The sequence below is a fragment of the Semicossyphus pulcher genome, unplaced genomic scaffold (assembly GCF_022749685.1).
Source record: "Semicossyphus pulcher isolate SPU_LCO1_2020_fin unplaced genomic scaffold, fSemPul1.0.p SCAF_1, whole genome shotgun sequence".
NCBI classification, from domain to species: Eukaryota; Metazoa; Chordata; class Actinopteri; order Labriformes; family Labridae; genus Semicossyphus; species Semicossyphus pulcher.
In genome coordinates this window covers 15,898,692-15,921,187 of record NW_027211603.1, presented here as the reverse complement: position 1 = coordinate 15,921,187, position 22,496 = coordinate 15,898,692, and the positions used below count along the sequence as shown (strand labels likewise).

The following is a 22,496-nucleotide window of genomic DNA, read 5'->3' as shown; positions in this document are numbered from 1 at the left end:
ACACACAGATGTTGTTGGGAAGGAAGAGGCACTTCATCTGACTGTCCTGTCTGAATGGAGAGCTGATGAGCTGCTGTAGAAATGGGGCGTCTTCAAACTGAGGATGTACTCTCCATGCCCCTGATGCGCTTTAATCACTCTGAACATCTCCTTTAATCGCATATAGATGACTTCATTACATTTTTACTGTATTTACATCATAAATTAGTCTCTTGCTGTGAGAAAGTGGCCCGTGTCTGCCTCTGTTGCTTTGATGGACTGCCTTTGCGTAATAGGGTCACTGGGAATCCGCACTGGGTATCATTCCCATGTTCTTATAACTGTTTCTTTAAGACCAGCCGGACAGGTAAACATCTGCGTTCATCAGTTTTTATGCTTACACCGTGGAACCGTTGTTGCTCATCTGGACACCACAGCAGTCAGCTATATGGCTTATTCCTCTTCCAGTTAGTGGCTCAAGCCCCACATAACAGTCAGCATATGTTAGTAGCCAGTAAAGTGTTGTAAAAGCATACCGTAACAGTCACTTCATCTCACAGATTTACTTGGAAGTGCTAACTCCCCCGAACTCACAGGATGCTGCTGTTTGTTCACATCCTGTAGCTTTTCGGTCACATGCTCTTCCTTCTTGTTTTTGCTCGCTGTATGCGTCCGTATGCGTCCGTATGTGTCTGAGACAAAATAGCTGTATTATTCATCATCCATTGCTCCTGTAGCTTCAACTGGAAGAAATGGTCAGACATACAGTAAATAATTGGAGGAAGGGAAGACAGCAGGGTGCCCTCGTAAACAGCCAACCTCCTCTTTTGTAATCCCAAATAAGCGAACATGTATCCCCCCACGCTGCTCCATGTGGGGCTATTCAGCTCCATGATAGTGATTGAGTCATATATACCTGCATCTTTGTCTGGTTCCTCATGTGATGCTGATAGACTAAACACAGCTCTGCTCAAGATCTGAGGTTTCACTTGTCACTCACTTGTCTAATCTCCATAGATTTACCTGCTTATCTGTCAGCGCTGTAAATTGACCTCAGAACCATTTGACTTCTCATTTAGCCTCTTTGTCTGCCTACAGGAGATTGTGTGTGGCCTAACTAAACCTGATTACCTCCTCTTTAGAAAATGATGTTTTGAAGCAGCCTCCAGTCATAGCAGCACTGCTGACTTTAGTTCTGAAGAAGTCCGTCAAGTTTCTGTTTCACAGAACAGACGACATTCATCGCTGAACTTGACTCTTTTTGTTCGAATAAAGGTGCTCCGTTAATAATTCACACGCTTTTCTGCCAGTGCATTTCCACTTGTTGTTCTGTGTTGACTGGGGGTCCATGAACTCCTGTGACCCGCAGCATTGTTAAGGATGCTGGTAAACAATGCTCTGGTGCCGCTCCAAGCTGGAACATTTTACCGCAACCCAAATAACTGCTAAGGAAAACACTGGGGACAAGAAAAATAAAACAGAAACTATGTTGATTAGTCGGCGGGGGGCCAGGCTTTCATCTGTAGCTGTGGAACTTGTGTTTTACATTTTCTCCCCTCTGTACATTCTTGTCTGTGTTTTTTTTTTTTTTTGTGAGGAATGGCGGTTACAGAGGCCCCCGTTACAGACCGCTATCAGAGTGCAGCATTCTTCTCCCTATCTCGCCCCCCAGAATTAAAGACTGGTAATAAGTTGTGTAGTTATAGAAACGCTTTGATCTCTGTTCATTTTAATGCAACTTTAAAAGAAGAAAAATGGTTGTTGTTACTTATTTTGTGGGTGGAAGATTTGGTCCCTATTAGGGCTCTGAGGTGCGGCAGCAGGTCAGAACCAGTGCTGCTGTTTTTAAAGGTCTTAAGTTAAGTTTCCTCTGGCCATTCTCATTTACAGAGTTCAACAAGCAAATCCCTGCAAAGCTTACCAGAGATAAGTACCAATTTCCTGTGAGTTTACTCCTTTTGAATCCAACTCGTGTCCTTTTCTCGTAGTCTCCCGTCCTCGTCGTTCTCTGTGATCTGTGCAAAGAAAGGTTTTGTTTGGTGCCCCTGAGTTCCCCCCCGCTCTCTAAGCCTCTTAATGTACCATTCATCGTAATAGCATTCTCTTGAAAGCGCCATGAAGCGCAGCCTCTTTGACTTGAAGCAGTCCTGTATGCGCTTTGGCGTGGCCTGTGAATGTCAAAGCGGGAATGTTTTCAACTATCCGAGTTTTAAAAAACAAAATAAAAAAGCAGAATTTAATTTTCCCCCTGGCGTGTCGTAACTCTGTGATAAATGGATGCAGTATTTCATGACCAAAATGACTGGATTTCATGCAATTTTCTTCAATGAGACATGTATGCTAAACTCGTTCAAGAATGGAAAACATAAAATTACTAATAAATTGAAGACTGGAGCGCTCTGACTATTGTGTCAAGGCAAGGATTATATAAGACTATTGGAAGCATATGTCCAGATAGAGCAGCACAGTGAGGGACTTTGGCACACTGTTTTTTATGAATTACCCCTGACATATAACAGAAGTGTCTTTATGTAACAGGAAGTTACGTTTGCTCATGATAGATTCTTTGCCCCCCTACTCATCTCTGCTTTCCCCAGTTTACACACATTACATTGCATACATAACCCACTTTGAGATAGATGGTATTGAGGTTCGAGGCTCCCCTCTGGCCTCGGTGTGTGTGACCTCGCTGTTGGAAACCGTGCTTCTAGTTTTGGGGCTCCAGTTAAAGAGATGTTCACAGAGCTGTGTAACATGTTGCCTGCTGTGCCCCGCCTTGCTCTCATGTCTCCCCTGTTGTTTGATCCACAGGACTGCTCCAGCTCTGAGGAGTACACGGTGGCTTCTGCCCTGCTGCCCCTGTCGACAGCCTTTTACAGGGTAAGGAAAATAACTTAAAAGAAGGATGTATGTTGTTTTTCTTTTTTTTATTGTCATGCATATGAAACACTGTATGGTGAAGTGTCATTACAAATGTAACATTAAAGAGGGGGTATTACGCTGTTTCACATTTTAAGACGTATATCAAATGTTACAATGTTGGATGCCCAGACTAAATATGGGTGAAGTTTCAAATCTGTAGGTAAAAGTATGTTGGAGTAATCCCCAGGCTTCTCAGCTCAGTCTGCAGGCTGCTAGGAACGCCGGGTTTCACTTTGTGTTGTCACAAAGTGCAGCCTCAGCGGGCTTTGGAGAGCTGGCCAATCAGAAGAAAGTGGGCTTGAAGGGGCGGGGTTTCTTAAAGGTACAGAGCTGACTGAGTCGTCTCAGGCAGATTCTGTTTTTTTTTTGTACTGTAAATTATGCTAAGCTACTCCACAGGTATCACAGAGTGAAATATGACGCTTGAAATTGGCATAATACCCAGGATTGCTAGACTAACCTTCGCAGGTTGATGACATATAAAAAACTAAATCCACTTCCACTTCGGCAGTCATTTACACTTTACTGTGGTGACGATTGGTGGACTTTTTTCCACCCTTGCCCTTGACTGATCCCTGAGCATGGACACACACAGATCAGCATGTTAATACCTTCATTAGCAAAATGTAGCACATGGGCCATGGCCTTTCAAAACCACATTATCAACAAAGGGTCTCTGCACGACCATGTCCCCACAGCTATCTCATTGCTATGGGGACAGACACAACTGTCCTCACTGGCTTTTTGTTTGGTACCAGTTCTGTGCCCTGATGGCTGGACTGGGACCTGGCCTGCTCTGTGCCACCACATGACTCATCCAGTTCTCATGCCACAGGCTGATGTAACCCTCTAAGATAAGTCTAATGGATGGTTTTGTTTGTTTCTCTTCAGGACCACCAATACTGAAAATTAATCAATTGTGTCAGTGTTTCTTAGCTTAGCGCGTGTTTTTTGGACTACGTAACCAGAACATACCGTACCAAAGCACCCTGTTTTTTGCATAAGTGTTATAAAATGTTGGTTTGGTTTGCAGCTATTTCAGTTAGAAGTTAATAAATCACCTCTTGTTTGGCACCGATTGCTAATTACAAAGATGAATAATATGAGGATGTGGCAATTTTTCCTCGAGTTTTGTTACAAATGGTGACACGCTAGAGCTCCGCCTCAACAAAAGGGGTGAAAAGTCAAGTGAGGTCAGGAGGGAATCTGCCAAAACGAGTCTGTAATCTCTGGTTTAGTGGCCCGGGGATCATGCAGTGAAAATGTGAGAAAAACAAAAGCGTGTTAATGGAGCGTCCCAGCAGCTGTCATCATGGGTGTGTAACAAGGTGCATACAAGATCCTGATGTCTCCGAACTCATCCATCAAACCCTGTTTCACATTTGGAACATATTTATTCACTTAAATTCATTTGCAAATTGTTGCGTTACAAAACACAGTCTTAGACGTTAGATAACAGGAATGCCTGTTTTTCAAAGAACAATATGTACATTGACACTGCAGCATGCATAGCATTATGACTTCAAACAGCAGGCAGTTGTTTTTACAAGAAAAATGTACCATCTCATGTTTCAGAAGCCCCTCACCGCCCTCGATCTTTAAACTATCATGCAACTTATGTAACAACCTCTGAGAACCAACCAACAACCATCGCTAATACATTACAGTAGCTTTGTGTGCCACAAACAGCTGTGGATACTTTATACAAAAAAAAAAAAGTCCTTGAATATGACCAGACGTGTATCTGAGGACTGTTTTTTGTTACCCCAGAAGAAATCTGAGGGGTATTTTTCAGATCTGGATGTAAACACGAAGGACTGTTGTGTGCAGTTGTGTATGTGCATGTAGCACTTGTTGTGTGTCATGGGAAATGCAGTCAAGATGTTTTTCATGATACATTTATTTCGTTATTGTCAATGAAACATGTGTTGAACCGCCAGCTGAGCTGGTATGGGACCTATTTACTTAAATGTATAAAATCCCTTAATACAGCATCAGAATCCTACTTTAGAAGTGGTTTGAAGATGCTGCATGAAAATATGATGCTGCAGTGACATTGTGTATGGCAGGCTCTAAGTTTTTTTCAAGTCAGGAGGTTGTTGTTACTGTGAATCAAACATTCACTCGCTCCTGAAAACTGTTTCCTGCACTGACCCACTTTAGCGCATGTTGACGTTAATGTTGAACCGGCCTCATAAGCAGGAGCAGAGGAGGTATTAGCTCGTTCATTTTCAGCACACTCTTTGCTTTAATAGGTTTTAGTAGTTAAGTGGTTTCTGATGTCTTTATTTGCGTCAGCAGCTCCTACATGCTGCAGTCCATAGTGCATAATTTTGACTTATTGTGCAAGTATTGATGTCTTTGTTTTCTTACTGCCACTGCATGCCAGACATCTAGTAAAAAAAAACGGCCTTCCTCCATTCTGGCTCTGCACATTAAAGACTGTTGGTTCAATTCCAGGAGTCAGGCGTAGGTCACGTCCCTGTTTGGTATTCTTGGCCAGACTCTGCTAAGCCCACTCTGCGTTCATACTTACAGTGGTACCATCCCCATGGCCTTTAATTCTCCAGGTCAGGGAACATGGGAAGCTCCCTCGCACTGCGACTGTCTGCTCCCAGATAGACAATGTTTCGTTTTATTGCTAACCATATGTTGACTCTGAACCTATTGTGCTTCTGACCTACATTCTGAGTTTAGTTGTTTTACTTTCAGATATCTTGGTTTCCCCCTCACATTGACCCTTCTTGATTTCCTCATGGAACAGTTTTTAAAAGAAGTTAAACAAATGTGCAAAATACCTTTTGGCCTAGCTCACGCTTAGATGCTGTCATCTGGCCCCTGTAGGTAAAGCTTATCAAAATGACATGCAGCCCTTGTACAGCAGCCCTTTTGTTAGTAAGGTGTTACATTCTGCTTTGACTCTCTAATCTGCGGAAAGTTCCTCTGGCATTCATTATCTTGTAGCCTAATTGATGGGTTTTATCTGGAGATGAGCAGGTGTCATTGACGCCTTTGTCTGTTGTTATTCTGCCCTTTGCAGTCCGACATGATCTTCTTACATTTGAATGAGTAAATGTCCCTGCACGGGACAAATGAGAAACCCAAACACAGTTGTGGATGACTTGCACAACAAGAACACTTGACTGTTAGCATTCCTTCAGCCATAGTTTATGCATGGGGGGGGTTTGGCAGCTCGCTCCGTAAAACTGCTCTCCACCACGTCCTTGTGAGGAAAGTGACGTACTGGCTGACCCCTCTGTATCTGAGAAATGTCCAGCTCTTAACTTACCGTATCTGTGTTTACTCTGTTGTGGAACATTTGTTACTTGTACATTGTGTTTTTACACAGTTGCGGCCTATGGATGCCATGATGGATTTGTTTATTAGTCTGACTTTCAGCATGTTTTTCTCTGTTTGTGTCACGTGACTGAACACTGTAAATACATTGTTTGAACAGAGAGTTTGTCATGGCTCCAGGATGCAAGTGCGGAGATCGATTGTGTACAGGTCAGGCATGCATTCACTCAGACGACACGTCCAGAAATAATGACTGTTTTTGTGTCTGCGATTCAGGAATTCTGTGAATTTTTCCAAAACACTTACTGCATAATGTTGCTGCCCCAGGGCTGGTGACATATCAGACACAACAGTCTTAACTCATCGTACAAGCATACGCTCCCTTCAGTGACAACATGCACCAAAACAAGGTTGACAAGTGTGATGCTGAATGGCTGCACAGCTGATGCTCGGAGGCTGTAGTCAATCATACTTTGAGCCTCAGGATCAAGTCCCAGAGTTCAAAACAAGATCCCAAATCCTGATAGCATCATTCCTGCAACCTGTACACAGCATCTTCTCCTTACTGTGCTTTTTCTACTTGTTTTTTCCCCCAGCATTCCTCCTCTTTACTGGTCACATGGCCAGACGTGCCTGATAGTGATATACTCCCTCCTTCCCCTTCATCTTCACTTCTTACTTCCCTTTCCTCTCCTTCCTCCTCTCCTTCCCTGTCCTCCTCCTCCTCCTCCTCCTCCTCCTCGACCATCTGTCTTGTGGATGTCTCTGTAAGCTCTGTGTATTATCATATTAGGAAGAGATGACCTGGGTCAAAATGACCTGCACATATCTGACAAGTCAAAAAAGAATGGCAAGGCTGAGTATAGACAGAGTAGACAAACACACACAGACCCCCCACGCCCCCCTACACAAACACGCACCCACACAACATCTGCGGCAAGACATGTAACACACCCCTGTGACAGCGAGGTATCACGGTACTATCCAACGAGTTTCTCTTCTTCTGCCTCTCCTGCCATGTTTTCTTTTTTCTTCTCTTTAATCTGTTTATTTGTTAGCTGGAGCATTGCCAGGGTGGATCACATTATAACCTCTCTTCAAAGCATTTCCAGCCACAGCAGATTAGTCCCTGTCATTTCATCCAGCACTTCTCTGGCCTAATTCCCACACACTTATATATAAAGGCGCTATGTTTGGTTTCTTTAAACATAGCAAAGTAAATGTAATTGTCTCATATTAATGTCTTAGATGCATAGCCTTATGATCTACTGAAGGGCTGTTACCCAGCAAATCACTGGGGAATTTCAGGGGGAATGAGTGTTTAGTGTGAGCAGTTCATGTAGAAAGAGAGGAGGCTGATTTAAACTTTAGAGGTCAGATGTAACTTGGAACAACTTGAGCTGAAAGGCTGCAGGAGAGCCGAGCACAGATTAAAGTCACTGAACCGCTCTTAAACTCTCTAATCATGTGCATTGGGCAACGTTAGCTTTAGCTTACCACAGATATGTCAGAACCGTGTATATGTGCTCCAATAACTGATAAACTATTTAGTAAGACATGCTCGCAATCAGGCTCTAGAGATTTGGTATGAACTAGGATATCTCGACCACTCCTGGATGGATTATGATGAAGTTACAGACATTAATACTCGCCTCCTCTTTCATGACTACATAACTTCCATTTGGCACCACCATCACCTCCGCATTTTAAATTTGTCCAATCATTTGTTAGTTAACATTCCTGTAAGCATCAGCTTTACTGTTTGTTTAGCGCAAGCTAATTCTCAATTCTTAGCATGCTAACACGCTAAGCCAAGATGGGGAACATGGTAAACATTGTGCCTGTGGCGCGCTGGTTTAGTGCAGTTGGTGGAGCAGGCGCCCCATTTACAGAGGCTACACTGTTAGCACTGATCGCAGGTTCCACTCCCGGTCTGCTGATCATTTGGTGCATGTCATCCCCACTCTCTCCTCCCCATACTTCCTGTCTCTCTTAAGCTGTCCTATCAATAAAGGCAAAAAAGTCCCCCCCAAAAAACCTGTTAGCATACTGGCACACTAGCATTAGCTTAAGCTAAAGCACCTCTGTGCCTAAGTACAGCCCACATTGGTAGAGTGTCACAGAGCAGCCAGCGAGACTGTAGACTCCTGCATGATTTGCTGTCAATCACCATGATTTAGTTTCCCCACTCAGGTCCATGTAGCGCTCATTATGCGTGATCACCAAACTGTCCAATCAAAGAGTTACTTTTTAATGTTTATAACTTCATGTTTACTTCTCTTCATCTTTTAAAAGTCAGTGTGAACACGAACAGCATCAAAAATCCCCCCAAACAAGCCCTCGGCTCGTTACAGCAGTCAATAATATTGGAATCAACCTCAGGATAAATCCGTCAGGTTCTGGTTGTCAAATTTTAAGAGTTAAAGGCTGGATTTGGCAATTTCTTTTGGAAGCGATTAAATATATTTGGAGGGGTGAATCCCTTTGTGTTCTGTTTGTAACCTGAAATGCTTCAGACTGTTGTTTCACATACTTTCCCTAAATTGAAACCTTACATATCCGTTTGTTGTTGGCCTCTGTCTGTCGGCAGGATTTCCTCGTATTTTTCTTAAAATACCTTGAAAAGTCATGAAAATTGGCTGAACTCAGCGGTGTCCTATTTTCCCCCCAAAAATGGTTTCATTTTTGAAATCTAATATTAGAAGATGAGCAGCAGGAGACACTTCCGCAATAATAACATGTTAAAATGAGGGGCGGCTGTGGCTCAGTAGTAGAGTCGGTCGTCTTTCAATCAGAAGGTCGGAGGTTCGATCCCCAGCTCCCTCAGGCTACATGTCGAAGTGTCCTTGGGCAAGACACTGAACCCCAAATTGCTCCCGGTGGCATAGCCAACAGGTGTGAATGTGATACTGATTGACAGTTGGGCACTTTACGTAGCAGCCTCTGCCATCAGTGTGTGAATGGGTGAATGTGATATGTAGTGTAAAAGCAGCTTTGAGTGGTCGCAAAGACTAGAAAAGCACTATATAAGTACAGTCCATTTACCATGCAACCATGTATAATTTACATTATGTAGATTTTTAATCAAATTCTCAGCTGTAGAACACGTCTTAACCATAAATCAGTTCTAAACACTTTATATACCTGTATCAAAATGCATAAAGGTAAAGTTCAGTTTGAACCCTGATGAACAAACAACCTGCATGTGTTGAACGATAATTGGAACATCAGCGCTCTGCTCACCGCCCGGCCTCCCAGCTCTCCTCCCTCTTGGCTTGTGGCCCGTCACACTGGAAATAAAGCTGTTTTGGTTGTGTCTGTTGTAATTAGAGTAATCCCTCCAGTTCTTATCTTTCAAAAGAAAACCATGAAGTGATAATAGAAACCACGCTATTGTGTTTGACTCAGGGGGGAGAAATCAGCAGCTAGGTAAGTAACACGCTTGAGCCGCACACGTGGCCTTCAGACTCTGCAGGGAGATGGACGGTTGGTCAGTTTTTGTTGGCACACTGGGCTTCTGTTAGGTCCTTGTTATGTATGGTGTCATATTGTTTCTCCAGCTTTACCCAGCTGTTTTTACTATATGTGTTTGACAGTAAATTATGGTCCAGCCTTTATGCCTGAGCAATGTAGATTTCCTGCTGTAGCTGTGTTTTGCTGGCAGCAGGTGCTTTACTCTTCAGCCCACACTAATGAAAAACAACAGCACTGCTTCCAAGTACATCCAGACAGAGCAGAAAAGAGGGGCGGTCTGTTGCTCCATTCGGGGGTTGTTATGTGTTAAAAAGTTACGACCTACAAGGAGTGATTGATTTCACTTTAAATCCCGTGGCTGACGTGCTTTTTTGTTTTCCCACTTCTTCCTAGTATTTTGTATCTTTTGAAGGGGCACTCAGCAGCCCAGATAGGCTCTGGAAGTAGAAAATATACTCCAACTGCCCACAAGTAGAGACGATGATTTACATCCAGTGTGTAATGTAGGACAGAACACAAATATGACAGGAACATGATATATTCAGGCTGGAGCAGCTGTCAGTATCATCATTGCAAAAGATAGATAAGTGATTGAATGTAAGACAGGCTGTTAATAGAGCGGCTGTAGGGCGAGATACTGATACAAAGGAAATATTCTACATGTTTTGTCATTTAATCACATTTCCCTTAAATTCAGTCCAGGATTTTGTTTTCCAGGAAACTTTCAGATTGTTAAATAAAGTTTTGTGGCTTTCGAAGAATGTGTTTGTGCTGACTGGGTTTGAGGAAGTGTGTGTGTAAAGTTTATATTTAGCTCGTCTGTCTGTCTATGTATACTGCTTCTACTTAGGTTTAATTTAAACATCAGAAACCTGCAGCTGTAGTCTGAATTCAACCAGTAAATAATAACACACTGTCACTGCTGCTCTGCAGATGACAATCCAGCGTCTGGCTCCTATCTGTTGCTATGGGAAACCACATAAACTAATCAGATACACACTGTTTATTATTTGCTTCTAGCTCTTTGCAGGCATTTAATTATCCCATATAACAATCTTATACTTTATAAGTTGGCTAATAAACAGTTGATTTCTCTAGATTAAAAATTCTTTAGGGCTACATGAGTCATGGCTGCTGGCAAAGATGGGGTTGCACATCTAATAGTGTGCTAGTGATGGTTTGGTATCCTACTACACACACGTTTCTACTCAAAGGCAAAGTCAGCTGCTCAGTGTTTCCTCTCTGCATTGTCCTAACTCTATGATCTACGTTTTGTCTTGCAGAAATTGGCTGCCGGAGTGAACCAGTTCGCCTACACCTGCATTCAGGACCATCCGATCTGGACCAACCAGCAGTTCTGGGAAGCCACTTTTTACAGTGAGGTGCAGGGTCAGATCCGAGCCCTTTATCTCAACATGCCAGAGGAGAAAGGGGGCATCGCTGCCAGGCTGAAGGTAAGACTGGATAACTTTTTCTACCACCAAATTTTTATTCACATCTGAGCTGAAGCAAAAATGCCAAAATTCCTTCTTTAGCTCTTTAGCTCTTTGGCTGAAGTCAAAGCTTTTAATGTACCAGCCGATACACGTTCCGAACCTCACTATGATCATGAGCCTTTGGGAGGGAACAAAATCACAGATTACCCCTCAAGATAGCTCGTCCTAGGGTAGCTTAAAGTTGAGCTGCTGCTCCTTTACTCCTTAAGGAGAAAGATGAGGTTGTTTGGGTATCTGATCTGGATACCTGCGGGTAGGAGACCCCGGGGTGGACCCAGAACATGATAGGGAGATGATACAGCTCATCTGGCTTTAGACTTCTTCCACTGTTACTGTATTTTGGAGTTCTAAAAGATCTAATTAAAAAAAGTTAAAATCATTCTCTTCCCAAACTGGTTGCCACTCTGCTGGTCAAAGCTGGCAAGCAATATGAGTACCTTAACCCTCAAAATCCGACTGTTTTCTTTGACCTCTCCAGGATGCAGCTCTCACACCTGCAGCGGGCAGAGACGAGGAGCACACGGCTATGGATCTGGCGGCAGAGCAGCTGCGTTCCTGGCCCAGCCTGAGCAAGGAGAAGCAGCAGGAGCTGGTGAAGAATGAAGAGAGCACCGTGTTCAGTCAGGCCATCCACTACGCCAGCCTCATGGTCTACCTGCTAGTTCCTTTGGACACCAGCAAGATCAAGCTGCTGCGCAACACACCTGTGGCTGACTGGGAGAGTGGCAGCAACAGCATCGTCACAAACAGGTCAGGAGAGTAAAAACATACAAAAAGGAAGAAACTACTATTTTAAGACTACATCAGAAAACATATTTGTCTTGTTCTGTACTTGTAAGGTAGAACGATCATTCTTACTGGAGGAAACCTCAGGTTAAGGTATTATCATTTGGGAGTGTGTGTACCCTCTTAATAAGGTGATGATAAGTATGTGGGTGGATGTGGCGTTACTCGCAGTCTACTTGATACCTTCTTATTCAGCCAAACGGAACACAGTAGCTCTCCCGTTTCCGGCCCACATCCATCCTGTGGGGTTACCTCGCTTCTGAAGAAAACAGAGTGTGGCTCACTGACTTCTGTTGGGAAGTTTGAAACCCTGGGGTAGTCTTTAATGAAGCCTCCCTGTACTCGCCCAAACCAAACAAAAGATCAGTGGAGGTGGTTTCCCGTTCTCTGCAGTCAGAGAACAGTGGAAAAAGACTGGGAAGATCCCTTTTTCTTAGAATTGAAAGGTATGCAGCCAGAAAGTCTTATTCAGGCTTTGTAAGCAGTTTAGTCATCAGAACACAATGTGAATATTTACATTTTTGTTAAACATTGTGTTGTAAATTTCAGATTTTATTCAAGAACACAATGTTACTCTTAATTCTTTGTTTTGTTTCCGTCTCTAATGACACGACAGAAATTCTGCGGCTATGTGGAAATTTTGCATTTTTGCACTGGAGTTGTTTGTTTCTCACAGAGCACATTTGGGTCTCATCACTTTCCTTTTGTGAATCCAGAGGGAAGATTGAATCATGTCTCATGCAAAATATTCGTCTTGGCTAATAGAGTCCAAGCGATTGATGCAGGCATCAACACTCGGTCCATGCCAGGCGGCAAATCACTCCTCCCTTTCATCACTGTGCATCCTCAATCCAGTTGTGTCGACACACATCTATCAATTCCAGAGCTCCCCCCTGGTCATAACCTGTTAACCTAACCTCATTTTCCTGTAATATCTTGTTTTTCACAGCATTGCAGGCAGCGTCGCAGAGAGCTTTGACACAGAAAGCGGGTTTGAGGACTCAGAAAGCAGCGACGTGGCAAACTCGGTGGTCAGGTTCGTTGCCCGCTTCATCGACAAGGTTTGCACAGAGAGTGGCGTTACCCAGGAGCACATCAAGAGCCTGCACAGCATGATCCCAGGTACAGCACTCAGGCTGTTCATTCACACTCTGCTGCTGCCCTAATTCCCTCGGAGTAACAGTTGGATGTGTTTATTCTCAGCTCAAGCCAACAGCAACAAAGGCCTCTGAGCTGATTAACTCCTGACACGTTAAATGGCCTTTAAATCTGCAAATACACACTCTGTTTGTAAGAACGTGTAGAAGTACATGTGGTGCTTTGTACCAGCTCTGGTTCTGCATGTGTGTGTACATATGGTAACTGACCCCAACTTGTGACCCACAGGCATCGTGGCCATGCAGATGGAGGCCTTAGAGGCAGTTCACAGGGAGAGCAGGAGGTTACCTCCCATTCAGAAGGTGAGTGTTGCCCCACATGTGCCTGCAGGGAACTCAGATGTATGGACATTATATAGAGTTGGGGATTTTAAATCAAAGCTCATAAATATTTTACATTCAATTGTTACTATAAAGACCACCAATTCTGCATTTTATTATATTAAACTAACATTTAACCATAGAAGCTCACTTTGTTCAACCGCATTTATCTTGAAAGTGAGAGTAATATAAGAAACACACACATATTGTCACTGCAGTCTACTTCTGTTTGTAGCAGCATTCAATGACTTCTTCCATAAGCCCAAGGTGTGTTAGTTACTTTTCATCAGCTCAGGTGAATGAGGCTACGTTTCAAGGGAAGTCCACACAGCCTAGATTTGGAAAGAGGACAATAGAACTGCTAATACAAGAGGGTGTTGGTGGTGTCATGGACAAGGGAGTGGGAAATGGACAGGGTATCCTGGAGATGCTGTGCAATATTAAAATACATCTTTAACTTTTCACTCAGGAAGGAGTTTTAAATGCTGGCGCGCTGGTTTAGCTCAGTTGGTAGAGCAGGCGCCCCCGTGTACAGAGCCTACAGTCCTCGATGCACTTTTCGCATGTCATCCACCGCTCTCTTCTCCCCACATTTCGTGTCTCTCTTCAGCTGTCCTATCATTAAAGGCAAAAAAGTCCCCCCCAAAAAACGTTTAAAATAAACCTGTTGGCATACTGGCACACTAGCATTAGCTTTAGCTAAAAGCACCTCTGTGCCTAAGTACAGCCCACATTGGTAGAGTGTCACAGAGCAGATTCCTGCATGATTTGCAGTCAATCACCATGATTTAGCTTCCCCACTCAGGTCCATGTAGCGCTCATTATGCGTGATCAACAAACTGTCCAATCAAAGAGTTACTTTTTAATGTTTATAACTTCATGTTTACTTCTCTTCATCTTATAAAAGTCATAGTGAACATGAACAAAAAAAAAGGTTTTAAATGCTGATAGCTAGAACTAATAAAAGTGAGAAAAACATTAATTACTCACATAATGCCTCATAATGAAAAAAATCAAATTTAAAGAACAATTTCAAACTCAGTCATTGTCTAAGTAAAGGTTTAAACTCATACATCTTTTTGTCCGCATGTTCAGATGACTCTGTTGTCAGTCTGCAGAGTGCTGAGCTCCTACGATGTTTTCCGATCCTCATCCCACATTCATATTTTACCAGTTGCTCTTTTGGACCCTGCTTTGCTAAATGTCTGCCAGCTCTTGGTAATTCCTCTCGTTAATACTCATACTCCTGCACATGCTCGTACACACAGATGAAAACCATGCCAGTGCTGCCTTGGGAGCAACCTGGAGTCTGCGGTGAGCAGTCTGGGCAGATTGTCTGCTGTGTTTTGTGCCTAACTTCCTACAAGTTTATGTGCTGGACAAAGCTTTCATGCTGGACTGCAAGCTACGAGCAGCATGCCAAAAAATACTAAAAAGTGTGTTAACAACACTGCCTCTGGTTTTATGAGGAGTCGGAATAGTAGTGGTAATGGTAGCAATAGCATTAAGATACAAAATAATGAGTGAATTTAAGGTGCACCTCAAGAAGCTCACAGAAGTAATGAGGTGCAGAGGGACCGTCCTCTTGATCTGGCTGTCCATTCAAGGAGAGATTCAAGAAGTTCTTAATATCTTCTGACCGGCCGTCTGCTCCTCCAGGTTGGCTGCGGCCTTAATTGGAAATGCTGAGAATGATCTAATGTCCCTCCTCGTGCATATATGGGACAGTGGAACAACTGAGTGTTTTCATACTGGCTTATGAGGCCAAAGCAACACGGGGTGCAGACGTGACTGTTTGTACGGTTCATACAGTAGCTAATGTTGGTTTCATGGTGTTTCATTGTGGAGAAAACACAAATATAGTGAATATTCTATGAGAAAAATGTGTTGGACCACGTGTTTCCTTCTGTTATTTCTTAGAGCCATTTGCCCTTCTTAGAAAGCGGGATAAAACAAAATTGTAGTCAGAATCAACAGAGAATCTTTAATTTAGTTAAATAAGTTTGAGACACAGAGTTGCACTTAAACTTCTGCCCCACCAGGAAATAATACAGTTGAGGAACAGGTTGTTATCCAAGAGTAAACACTTTATGTCACTTTGTGTACACAGAGTGAAAAAGAGATCAGTCAGTTCTGTTAAATTGGATTAACAGCCGAGGTTTTAGTCCGAAAACAGATCATGAGTTTAGCTTGAAGGGTTGAAATGGTGAATTGGTCTCTTCAGTGAGAACAAGTTTGTTTTTGTTGGAAAGTTTTCTAAGAATACTATCTTATGCATAGTGTGCTGACGAGATGTCTGTTTCTGATGATGACGTGCATGTGAAGCTTAGATATGTCTAAAGGAGAACATGTGGTGCTGTGATCTGACTTTATAATGATGAATTGATTTCCTGGCTTTTTAAAATCAGATTCAATGACGCAAATGGGTTTTTTGTTTTTTTTTCCCACCAGCCCAAGATTCTGAGGCCAGCACTGCTTCCTGGAGAGGAGTTGGTGTCAGAGGGGTTGCGGGTTCTTCTGGACCCTGATGGCAGAGAGGAGGCCACTGGGGGCCTCCTTGGGGGCCCACATATCCTGCCAGCAGAGGGCGCCCTTTTTCTCACCACATACCGCATCATTTTTAAAGGAATCCCCCATGATCCACTGGGTCAGTACTGAGCAACACAAGTTATTTTATTTATCATTTGTTCATTAACAAACAAAACTTATTCTCACTGATGTGATGCTGATCTTTGCTCCTGTGTGTGTCCAGTTGGGGAGCAGGCAGTGATCAGAGCGTTCCCAGTGTCCACACTGACCAAAGAGAAGAAGATCAGCATCCAGAACCAGCTGCAGCAGAACATGCAGGAGGGCCTGCAGCTCCGCTCTGCGTCATTTCAGGTAAACACTTAAAAACAGCATCTCATGTTGGTTCAGTAATGACGCAAGTCACCAGATTTTTAACCAGGTGGGAAGTCAAGGTGCTGTTCATGTGTCTTCTTTGACATTTGAGTAGCTTGTCTTAGCAGTGATCATGCGGAATGTTGCATCATCTTTGGTTCTGTTGCTGAGATATTTAGTCACATTATCCAATTACGCTTTTTCTTAATTCTTCGTTGATTTAGAAAATGTTATACAAGCAGTAACAATAAACCATCAGTGTGGCACATCCCACTATCTTGTGTTTCATAACATGAATTTCATTCAGAGGGTTAATGACAAAGACACTTTCAGCCAAGCATATGTTTTTGGTCTTAAGATGAGCTGCTGTAAAAGTTGTTTTGGTTCATTCCTCTCTTTTTACTAACACAGATGGTCAAATTGTCCCATGTTCCTGGAGAGTAGGTCACTCTCCCTGTGTGGACATCTCTTTAGTTATGTTGTGCTTCCTCACTGGAATGTGTGGGTTTGTGTTGTGGAGACAATACGAGCGCTGTTTTATCGATCTCCCTGTAGATGTGGAAGATGTAGCAGATCGGAGGGTTAAAAAAAGAGGAACAGTTCAGAGTGATAAACAGATTTAAAGACGGCTACAATCCAGTGTAAATATGATATATCTGAATTGTTACCTGTGTCATAAATAATACGTCTCACTAACATCTCTTGCAGCTGATAAAAGTGGCTTTTGATGAGGAGGTGAGCTCAGAGATGGTGGAGATCTTCAGGAAGCACCTCCAGAGGATCCGCTACCCACAATCCATCTTCAGCTCCTTTGCTTTCGCAGCAGGACAAACGGCCCCTCAGCTCATCCTTCCAAAGCAAAAGGAGAGGAACACTGGCTTCAGGTCGGTGGAGCAGCTTTACAGCAACAAGCCTTGGGCTGAACTTAGAACTGGATTCGCAATTGAATGGGCAAATTCCAAGTCAATTTGTCATCTGAAATATTACTGTAAACAAATGAAGTCTTCTGCAGTTTGTTTTCCTCTGGAAATGTGAAGAATGCTCCGGCTTTGACGCTTAAACTGCTCACAGTGAGATGTCTTGATTTCTGCCCTTTACTCCGTACAGAACACTGTCCAAAACTATTGTCAAGGGAGCAAAGAGGGCTGGAAAGATCACCATGGGCCGAGGCAGCCAGACCACGCTGAAGAAGAACGACAGAGGGAGCAGAATGACCTGGCACGAAGATGATGACATTTCAAGTGAGAGCAAATGATTCTGTGGAAAAGGATGAAAAACAAAAAGATTAAGAAGGTATAATTCACCTTTGCATGTGTCTCTGTTCCAGTATCAGATGATGGAGAGCCGCCGCCCAGCAGCACTCTGCGAGCCTCAGAGAAGTCCACCATGGAGCAGCTGGTGGAGCAGTCCTGTTTCCGTGACTACCAGCGCCTCGGACTGGGCACCATCACCGCCAGCTCGTCTCGCTCCAAGTCAGGCGAGCAGTTCAGGATCACAGCTGTGAACAGACTCTACTCCCTCTGCCGCAGGTATGAAACCTCACAGGCTGGATGTGCCTGAAGAAGAGCCCAGAAACGTGCTGATTCATGCTTCATTTCATTCATGATTTCACTGATCGCAGCACTGCGCTGCTGAGCATTTCCAGCCCCCACCGGAAGCTTTGTAAGCCTCAGTATCTGAAAAGGCCAGTGAGGAGTCCTCCTCTACCTGGTCGACAGATGTTTGATGTTAATTCAGACATTTTGATTCAATTTCAGCCGGTTGTACAAAGACACACATGCCGTGACTGATAGAGTCATAATCCCTCTCAGATCTTGGCTGTAAATTCAGTATGAGATCATTCAGCTGCACCTCTGTGTCTTGACATGTGTATAAACAAAAGGTGTTTTTTAATGTTTTTTCTTAATGTACTATTTAATGTCTTTTCTGTCTCTCTCCGTCAGTTACCCGGGACTGTTGGTGGTTCCCCAGGCAGTGCAGGACAGCAGTTTACACAAAGTGGCCCGTTGCTACAGACACAACCGTCTGCCTGTCGTGTGTTGGAAGCATCCTCGTACTAAAGCCGTGCTGCTACGCTCGGGAGGCTTCCACGGAAAGAGTGTGGTGGGATTGTTCAAGTCGCAGAATCCCTCCTCAACAGGTGTGCATTCACAGCAGCTCTGAGGGGTTTTTTTATTGGCACAGTTATTTTATCTTTCTACTTTTGATTCGTCATTTTGGTAGCTCATTTGTTTCACTTGCTTACTTGGCTCACATTAATCTCCTAAGGCTTTGATCTGAAACATAAAAAAGGTGATGTGAACCATTTTGCTATGATTTTGCTTATGTCACAGTTGATTATCTTTTTGTCCTAATGCAGTGTTATTTTCTGCCTCTAGCTCCTGCCTCGTCCTCAGAATCTTCCAGCAGTCTTGAACAAGAGAAGTACCTGCAGGCCATCCTCAACTCCATCCCCATCTACTTCAAAATGAACGGAAACAACACCCTGTCCAACCGCTCCCTCATAGGCCTCTCACCAGGTACACTCCAATGTCCTCAGCCGACGTTAAACTAACCGGTGATCCTGCGTGCACAGTAGCGGCTCAGACTGGAATGGAATGCAGCCAACAATATGATCAATTACTTCTATTGACAAGTCAAAGTGTTGAGCGTGAGAAAAGTCTGTTAAAACCAAATACAGGAGACAAATTTGTTGCCCCGATGGGAGCCTCTCGGGCTGCACACATACCTTGCCTTCTTCACTGGGATTGGCCGACTCCAAACCATGACCTCATGCTCATCGTGTCAAAGGGAATTTAAGATATTTGCTTGTTTTTATCGTGTAAATCTCCAATAAATAATAGGTCGATATGGAAGCAAACTGAGGTGACAATCGGCTCACATCAGTTAAGAAAACACGTTAACGATAATTTGCTAATATGCAGCCTTCGCGTGTGTGAGACAAAAGATATGTTGTTAATATTATTTATTGCACGGATTCATACCATCATAAAACTCAAGATTTGGCAGTGGACACCATCGCCGTCTTTCTCTAAATCATCTCAGTCCTTCTTGTTTAGCTCAAGCTGCAGGCAGGGTTGATAGATTGTTACCTTGGACGATGAATTCTGGCTGAAGTGAGGCATCCATGTTTGCTTGCTTGTGAGACACTTTGTCTTATTCATCGGCCTGTTGGAGTAGTCAGAAAAATACGACTTAAAGTTGTTATTACAGCTTACATGTTGACAACAACAGTATTTATTTTTCATGTAGAAAACTGATCTCATATATAACTAACTTGTGGATTGAAATTTTTAGAGTCCGTCAGCTTTTGCAAGGTGTCAGTTAGCAGTGCCTGTGTGGCTAAACCCTGGGCATCAGTTACCTTAAACCAAATCGACATCATCTAAACGCTGTGCTCCTACCTGACCTGGATTTGCTGAGCGATGGCCTTGGCTCTGCTTCCGTGGGAAAATACTGTGTTTGTTTGCGAGGGACAAGAGGCCAGGCAGAGTTCATTTCTCCTGATAAAGAGAAAAACTGCAGATTTGCATTCTCCAGAATTATTTTTGTTCATTCAAGTTCTGTTTTTGCTCCACCGTCCGGCAGTCACTCTCTTCCGTTTAGTGTTTGCCCTGGTCAGCGGTTATTTTTCACCTACTTATCTTTGAGTGTGTGTGTGTGTGTGAGAGAGACGGAGCGAGAAGGGTCTTATATTTGGTAACATTTGAAGGAAATTTGTACAATAAAAGGTTATGTAAGAATCACAGGACAACCTGGGGTCACTGCCGGGCCCATCCATCTCCTTGGACCCCCCTTAACTCCCCCCCCTGCCTGTATCCTGGAAAACATACACTGTACAGGACAGAAGCTGTGTCCAGCATGCTCATATACACACAAATGCAAAGTCTCTGCAGTCTGTTCTTATTTAACCATCATATATCTTGTGTTTTAAGGCCGACGCAGGGAGTGCTCATGTGTCATATCGTCTGTTTGTGTGATTTAATGTGAACACTGTATGACCTGTTTCTCTCCTGAATCCGTCTCTTGATCCGACACTTCTTGTAACATCCTGTGTTCCCTATGAATGTTTTGTCTTCAGGCAGTGACAGGAGGACATCCAGGATACCAAAGATGGCTCCTGTCCATTTAGACCTCCCGTTCTCAAACAGCTTCACTAGAGGAGGTGAGTCCCGTCATGTGTCCTCCTGATGTCAGGGGAAAGATGAAACGGCAGAACCGTCATCTTTTAGCATCATCTGGTTACAAGGGACATTTTGCTCACATATGAGATAATCAAAATACTTAAGGTTGTTGATTTGCAAGATTTATTAATCTTAAATGTGTCAAAAAGTAATCAACAAAATCCAAAACTTGTTTTGTTAGCTCTCCTGTTTTTTGTCCACCTGGGTCACATCCTCTCCAATTTTTCTTTTGTTATAACACGTTTACTCGCATGTTAGAGACATGAATACATGTGTCAAAGCCACACAATTTTAGATGAAGAATACATTTAAGACCAAAGAGAATAAAGAGAATAATGAAAAAGAAAATTTTTCAATCTAACTGTGATTTAGAAAGGTGTACGTTGCATCAGTACATCAATTGAACTTGCAGTATTACACGGCTGTGTTAAATTCTGATTGGTTAATGACAACATTCAGAGGTCTGTTATTTGTCGATAACAGACAGTTGCTATGAAGAACAGACCGTTGCTAAGGGTGCGTCTCTAATCACATAATCAGGCCTAACTGTAATCATATCAATCTGCCGAAAGAAGTCCAGTAAATCTGACGTCGATCTGTTTACATTAAGAAAAAAAGACGAAAACAGAGGAGAGAAATCAATAAAGGTTAAACGATGCAAAAACTGAAGGCTACGACAGAGAGATCTGCAAAACTGACAGCACATGAAGTAAACATTAACCGAACACAGTACGGGAAACAGCGGTGTTTAAAGACGGTTAATAGAAAAGAAATTGTCAGTCTATGACAGTGACGAGACAGAAAACCTCAATCAGGTTTCCTGCGGTCCGGTTCACCGTGTCTCACTTCACCATCAGAGGAAATGTTTCCATTTAATGTGAGTAACATCAGCTAGCTTAGCTCATTTTAGGAGGGCTACAGAGTTAACTGTTGCTATGGACGCAGCTTTCACTGTGAGTGTAATAGACTATCAAGAAATCATTTTTAATTTCATAAAATAATTTCCAAATCAATATTTTGTGTCAAATAATTGACTTTGTAAGTAGGTAGCCGTGTAATAAGTGGGATAATAGTGTGTTGTGAGCAGGTTGTTATTGCGGATACAAGATGCCTCCACTCGGGTTACGTATTGAGAATAACAAGAATACAAGTATTGGAGAGTAAGAGTGAGTAAAAAAACAACGAAATAAAACTACAAGGACTTCTTTTTAGCATTTTTCCTCGCAAATCAGAAGCTGTAAACAGATGCTGGACATAAGAATTCGTACCTCACTGCCACGTTATCCGTTTTTGTTGTGACCTGTGGTGTTTTGGCTCATCAGCAGTATTGTTAATATAATGACTCAGAAAAGAAAACTAATTAACTGCTTAGTGAACACATCATCATGACTGTGAAAACTGGAATGTGAACTCACCAGAGGAAACCATGAGGACTGAATGTTTTGTCTCTGCCAGATGTTGTGCTTGGTGTCGGTACATGTCTGAGACGTTAGTCGTTAGTCACTGCTTCAGATGAAGGTCAAAGGTGAAACGATTTCTTAAACTGACTCAGCATTTTATCCGCTAAAAAGGATGACACGGCACTTCTGATTATCTGGAGCATGAGAGTTTCTTTCCTATTTTTCATCCACACCCCTGCAACACTGTCAAGTAATAATCGCTGGAATTAGAGAGCAGGGGTGTCACAGACACAGTCTTGACCTCCTTGGAACCAGGAGTTATTCTTTGAGCCAGATTTCCCCAGATGCAAATGGAGAAATCTGATTGATCTTAGTTCACTATGATCAGGAAGTATCTGTTATTGCCAAAACCTGATTCTAAGACATTTATTTAACCAGTGACAGTAGTTCAACTTCATCTGAGCAAAACAGTCCATGTCGGCCAAAGTGATTTTACAATGTCACGGTATAGTGTGTAACGTGTGTGCATTTAAAGTCTTTAAAATGCTAGACCCATGTTTTATATTTCATTTAGTTGTGTGCTTACATAATCCCAAATTT

General features: G+C 42.9%; 1 protein-coding gene across 1 annotated transcript in view; it reads left to right on the top strand.

Annotated features, from left to right (window-relative positions):
* sbf2 (SET binding factor 2) overlaps positions 1 to 22,496 on the top strand; it is an 88,839-nt gene that overhangs the window by 51,744 nt on the left and 14,599 nt on the right. The window contains exons 17-29 of the mRNA XM_069675741.1: positions 2,791 to 2,859; positions 10,956 to 11,126; positions 11,647 to 11,918; positions 12,904 to 13,076; positions 13,341 to 13,414; positions 15,884 to 16,079; positions 16,185 to 16,312; positions 17,021 to 17,196; positions 17,420 to 17,553; positions 17,640 to 17,841; positions 18,256 to 18,452; positions 18,691 to 18,831; positions 20,394 to 20,477. Coding sequence (XP_069531842.1) covers positions 2,791 to 2,859; positions 10,956 to 11,126; positions 11,647 to 11,918; positions 12,904 to 13,076; positions 13,341 to 13,414; positions 15,884 to 16,079; positions 16,185 to 16,312; positions 17,021 to 17,196; positions 17,420 to 17,553; positions 17,640 to 17,841; positions 18,256 to 18,452; positions 18,691 to 18,831; positions 20,394 to 20,477 — 2,017 coding nt within the window. The remainder of the gene's footprint in view (positions 1 to 2,790; positions 2,860 to 10,955; positions 11,127 to 11,646; positions 11,919 to 12,903; positions 13,077 to 13,340; positions 13,415 to 15,883; positions 16,080 to 16,184; positions 16,313 to 17,020; positions 17,197 to 17,419; positions 17,554 to 17,639; positions 17,842 to 18,255; positions 18,453 to 18,690; positions 18,832 to 20,393; positions 20,478 to 22,496) is intronic.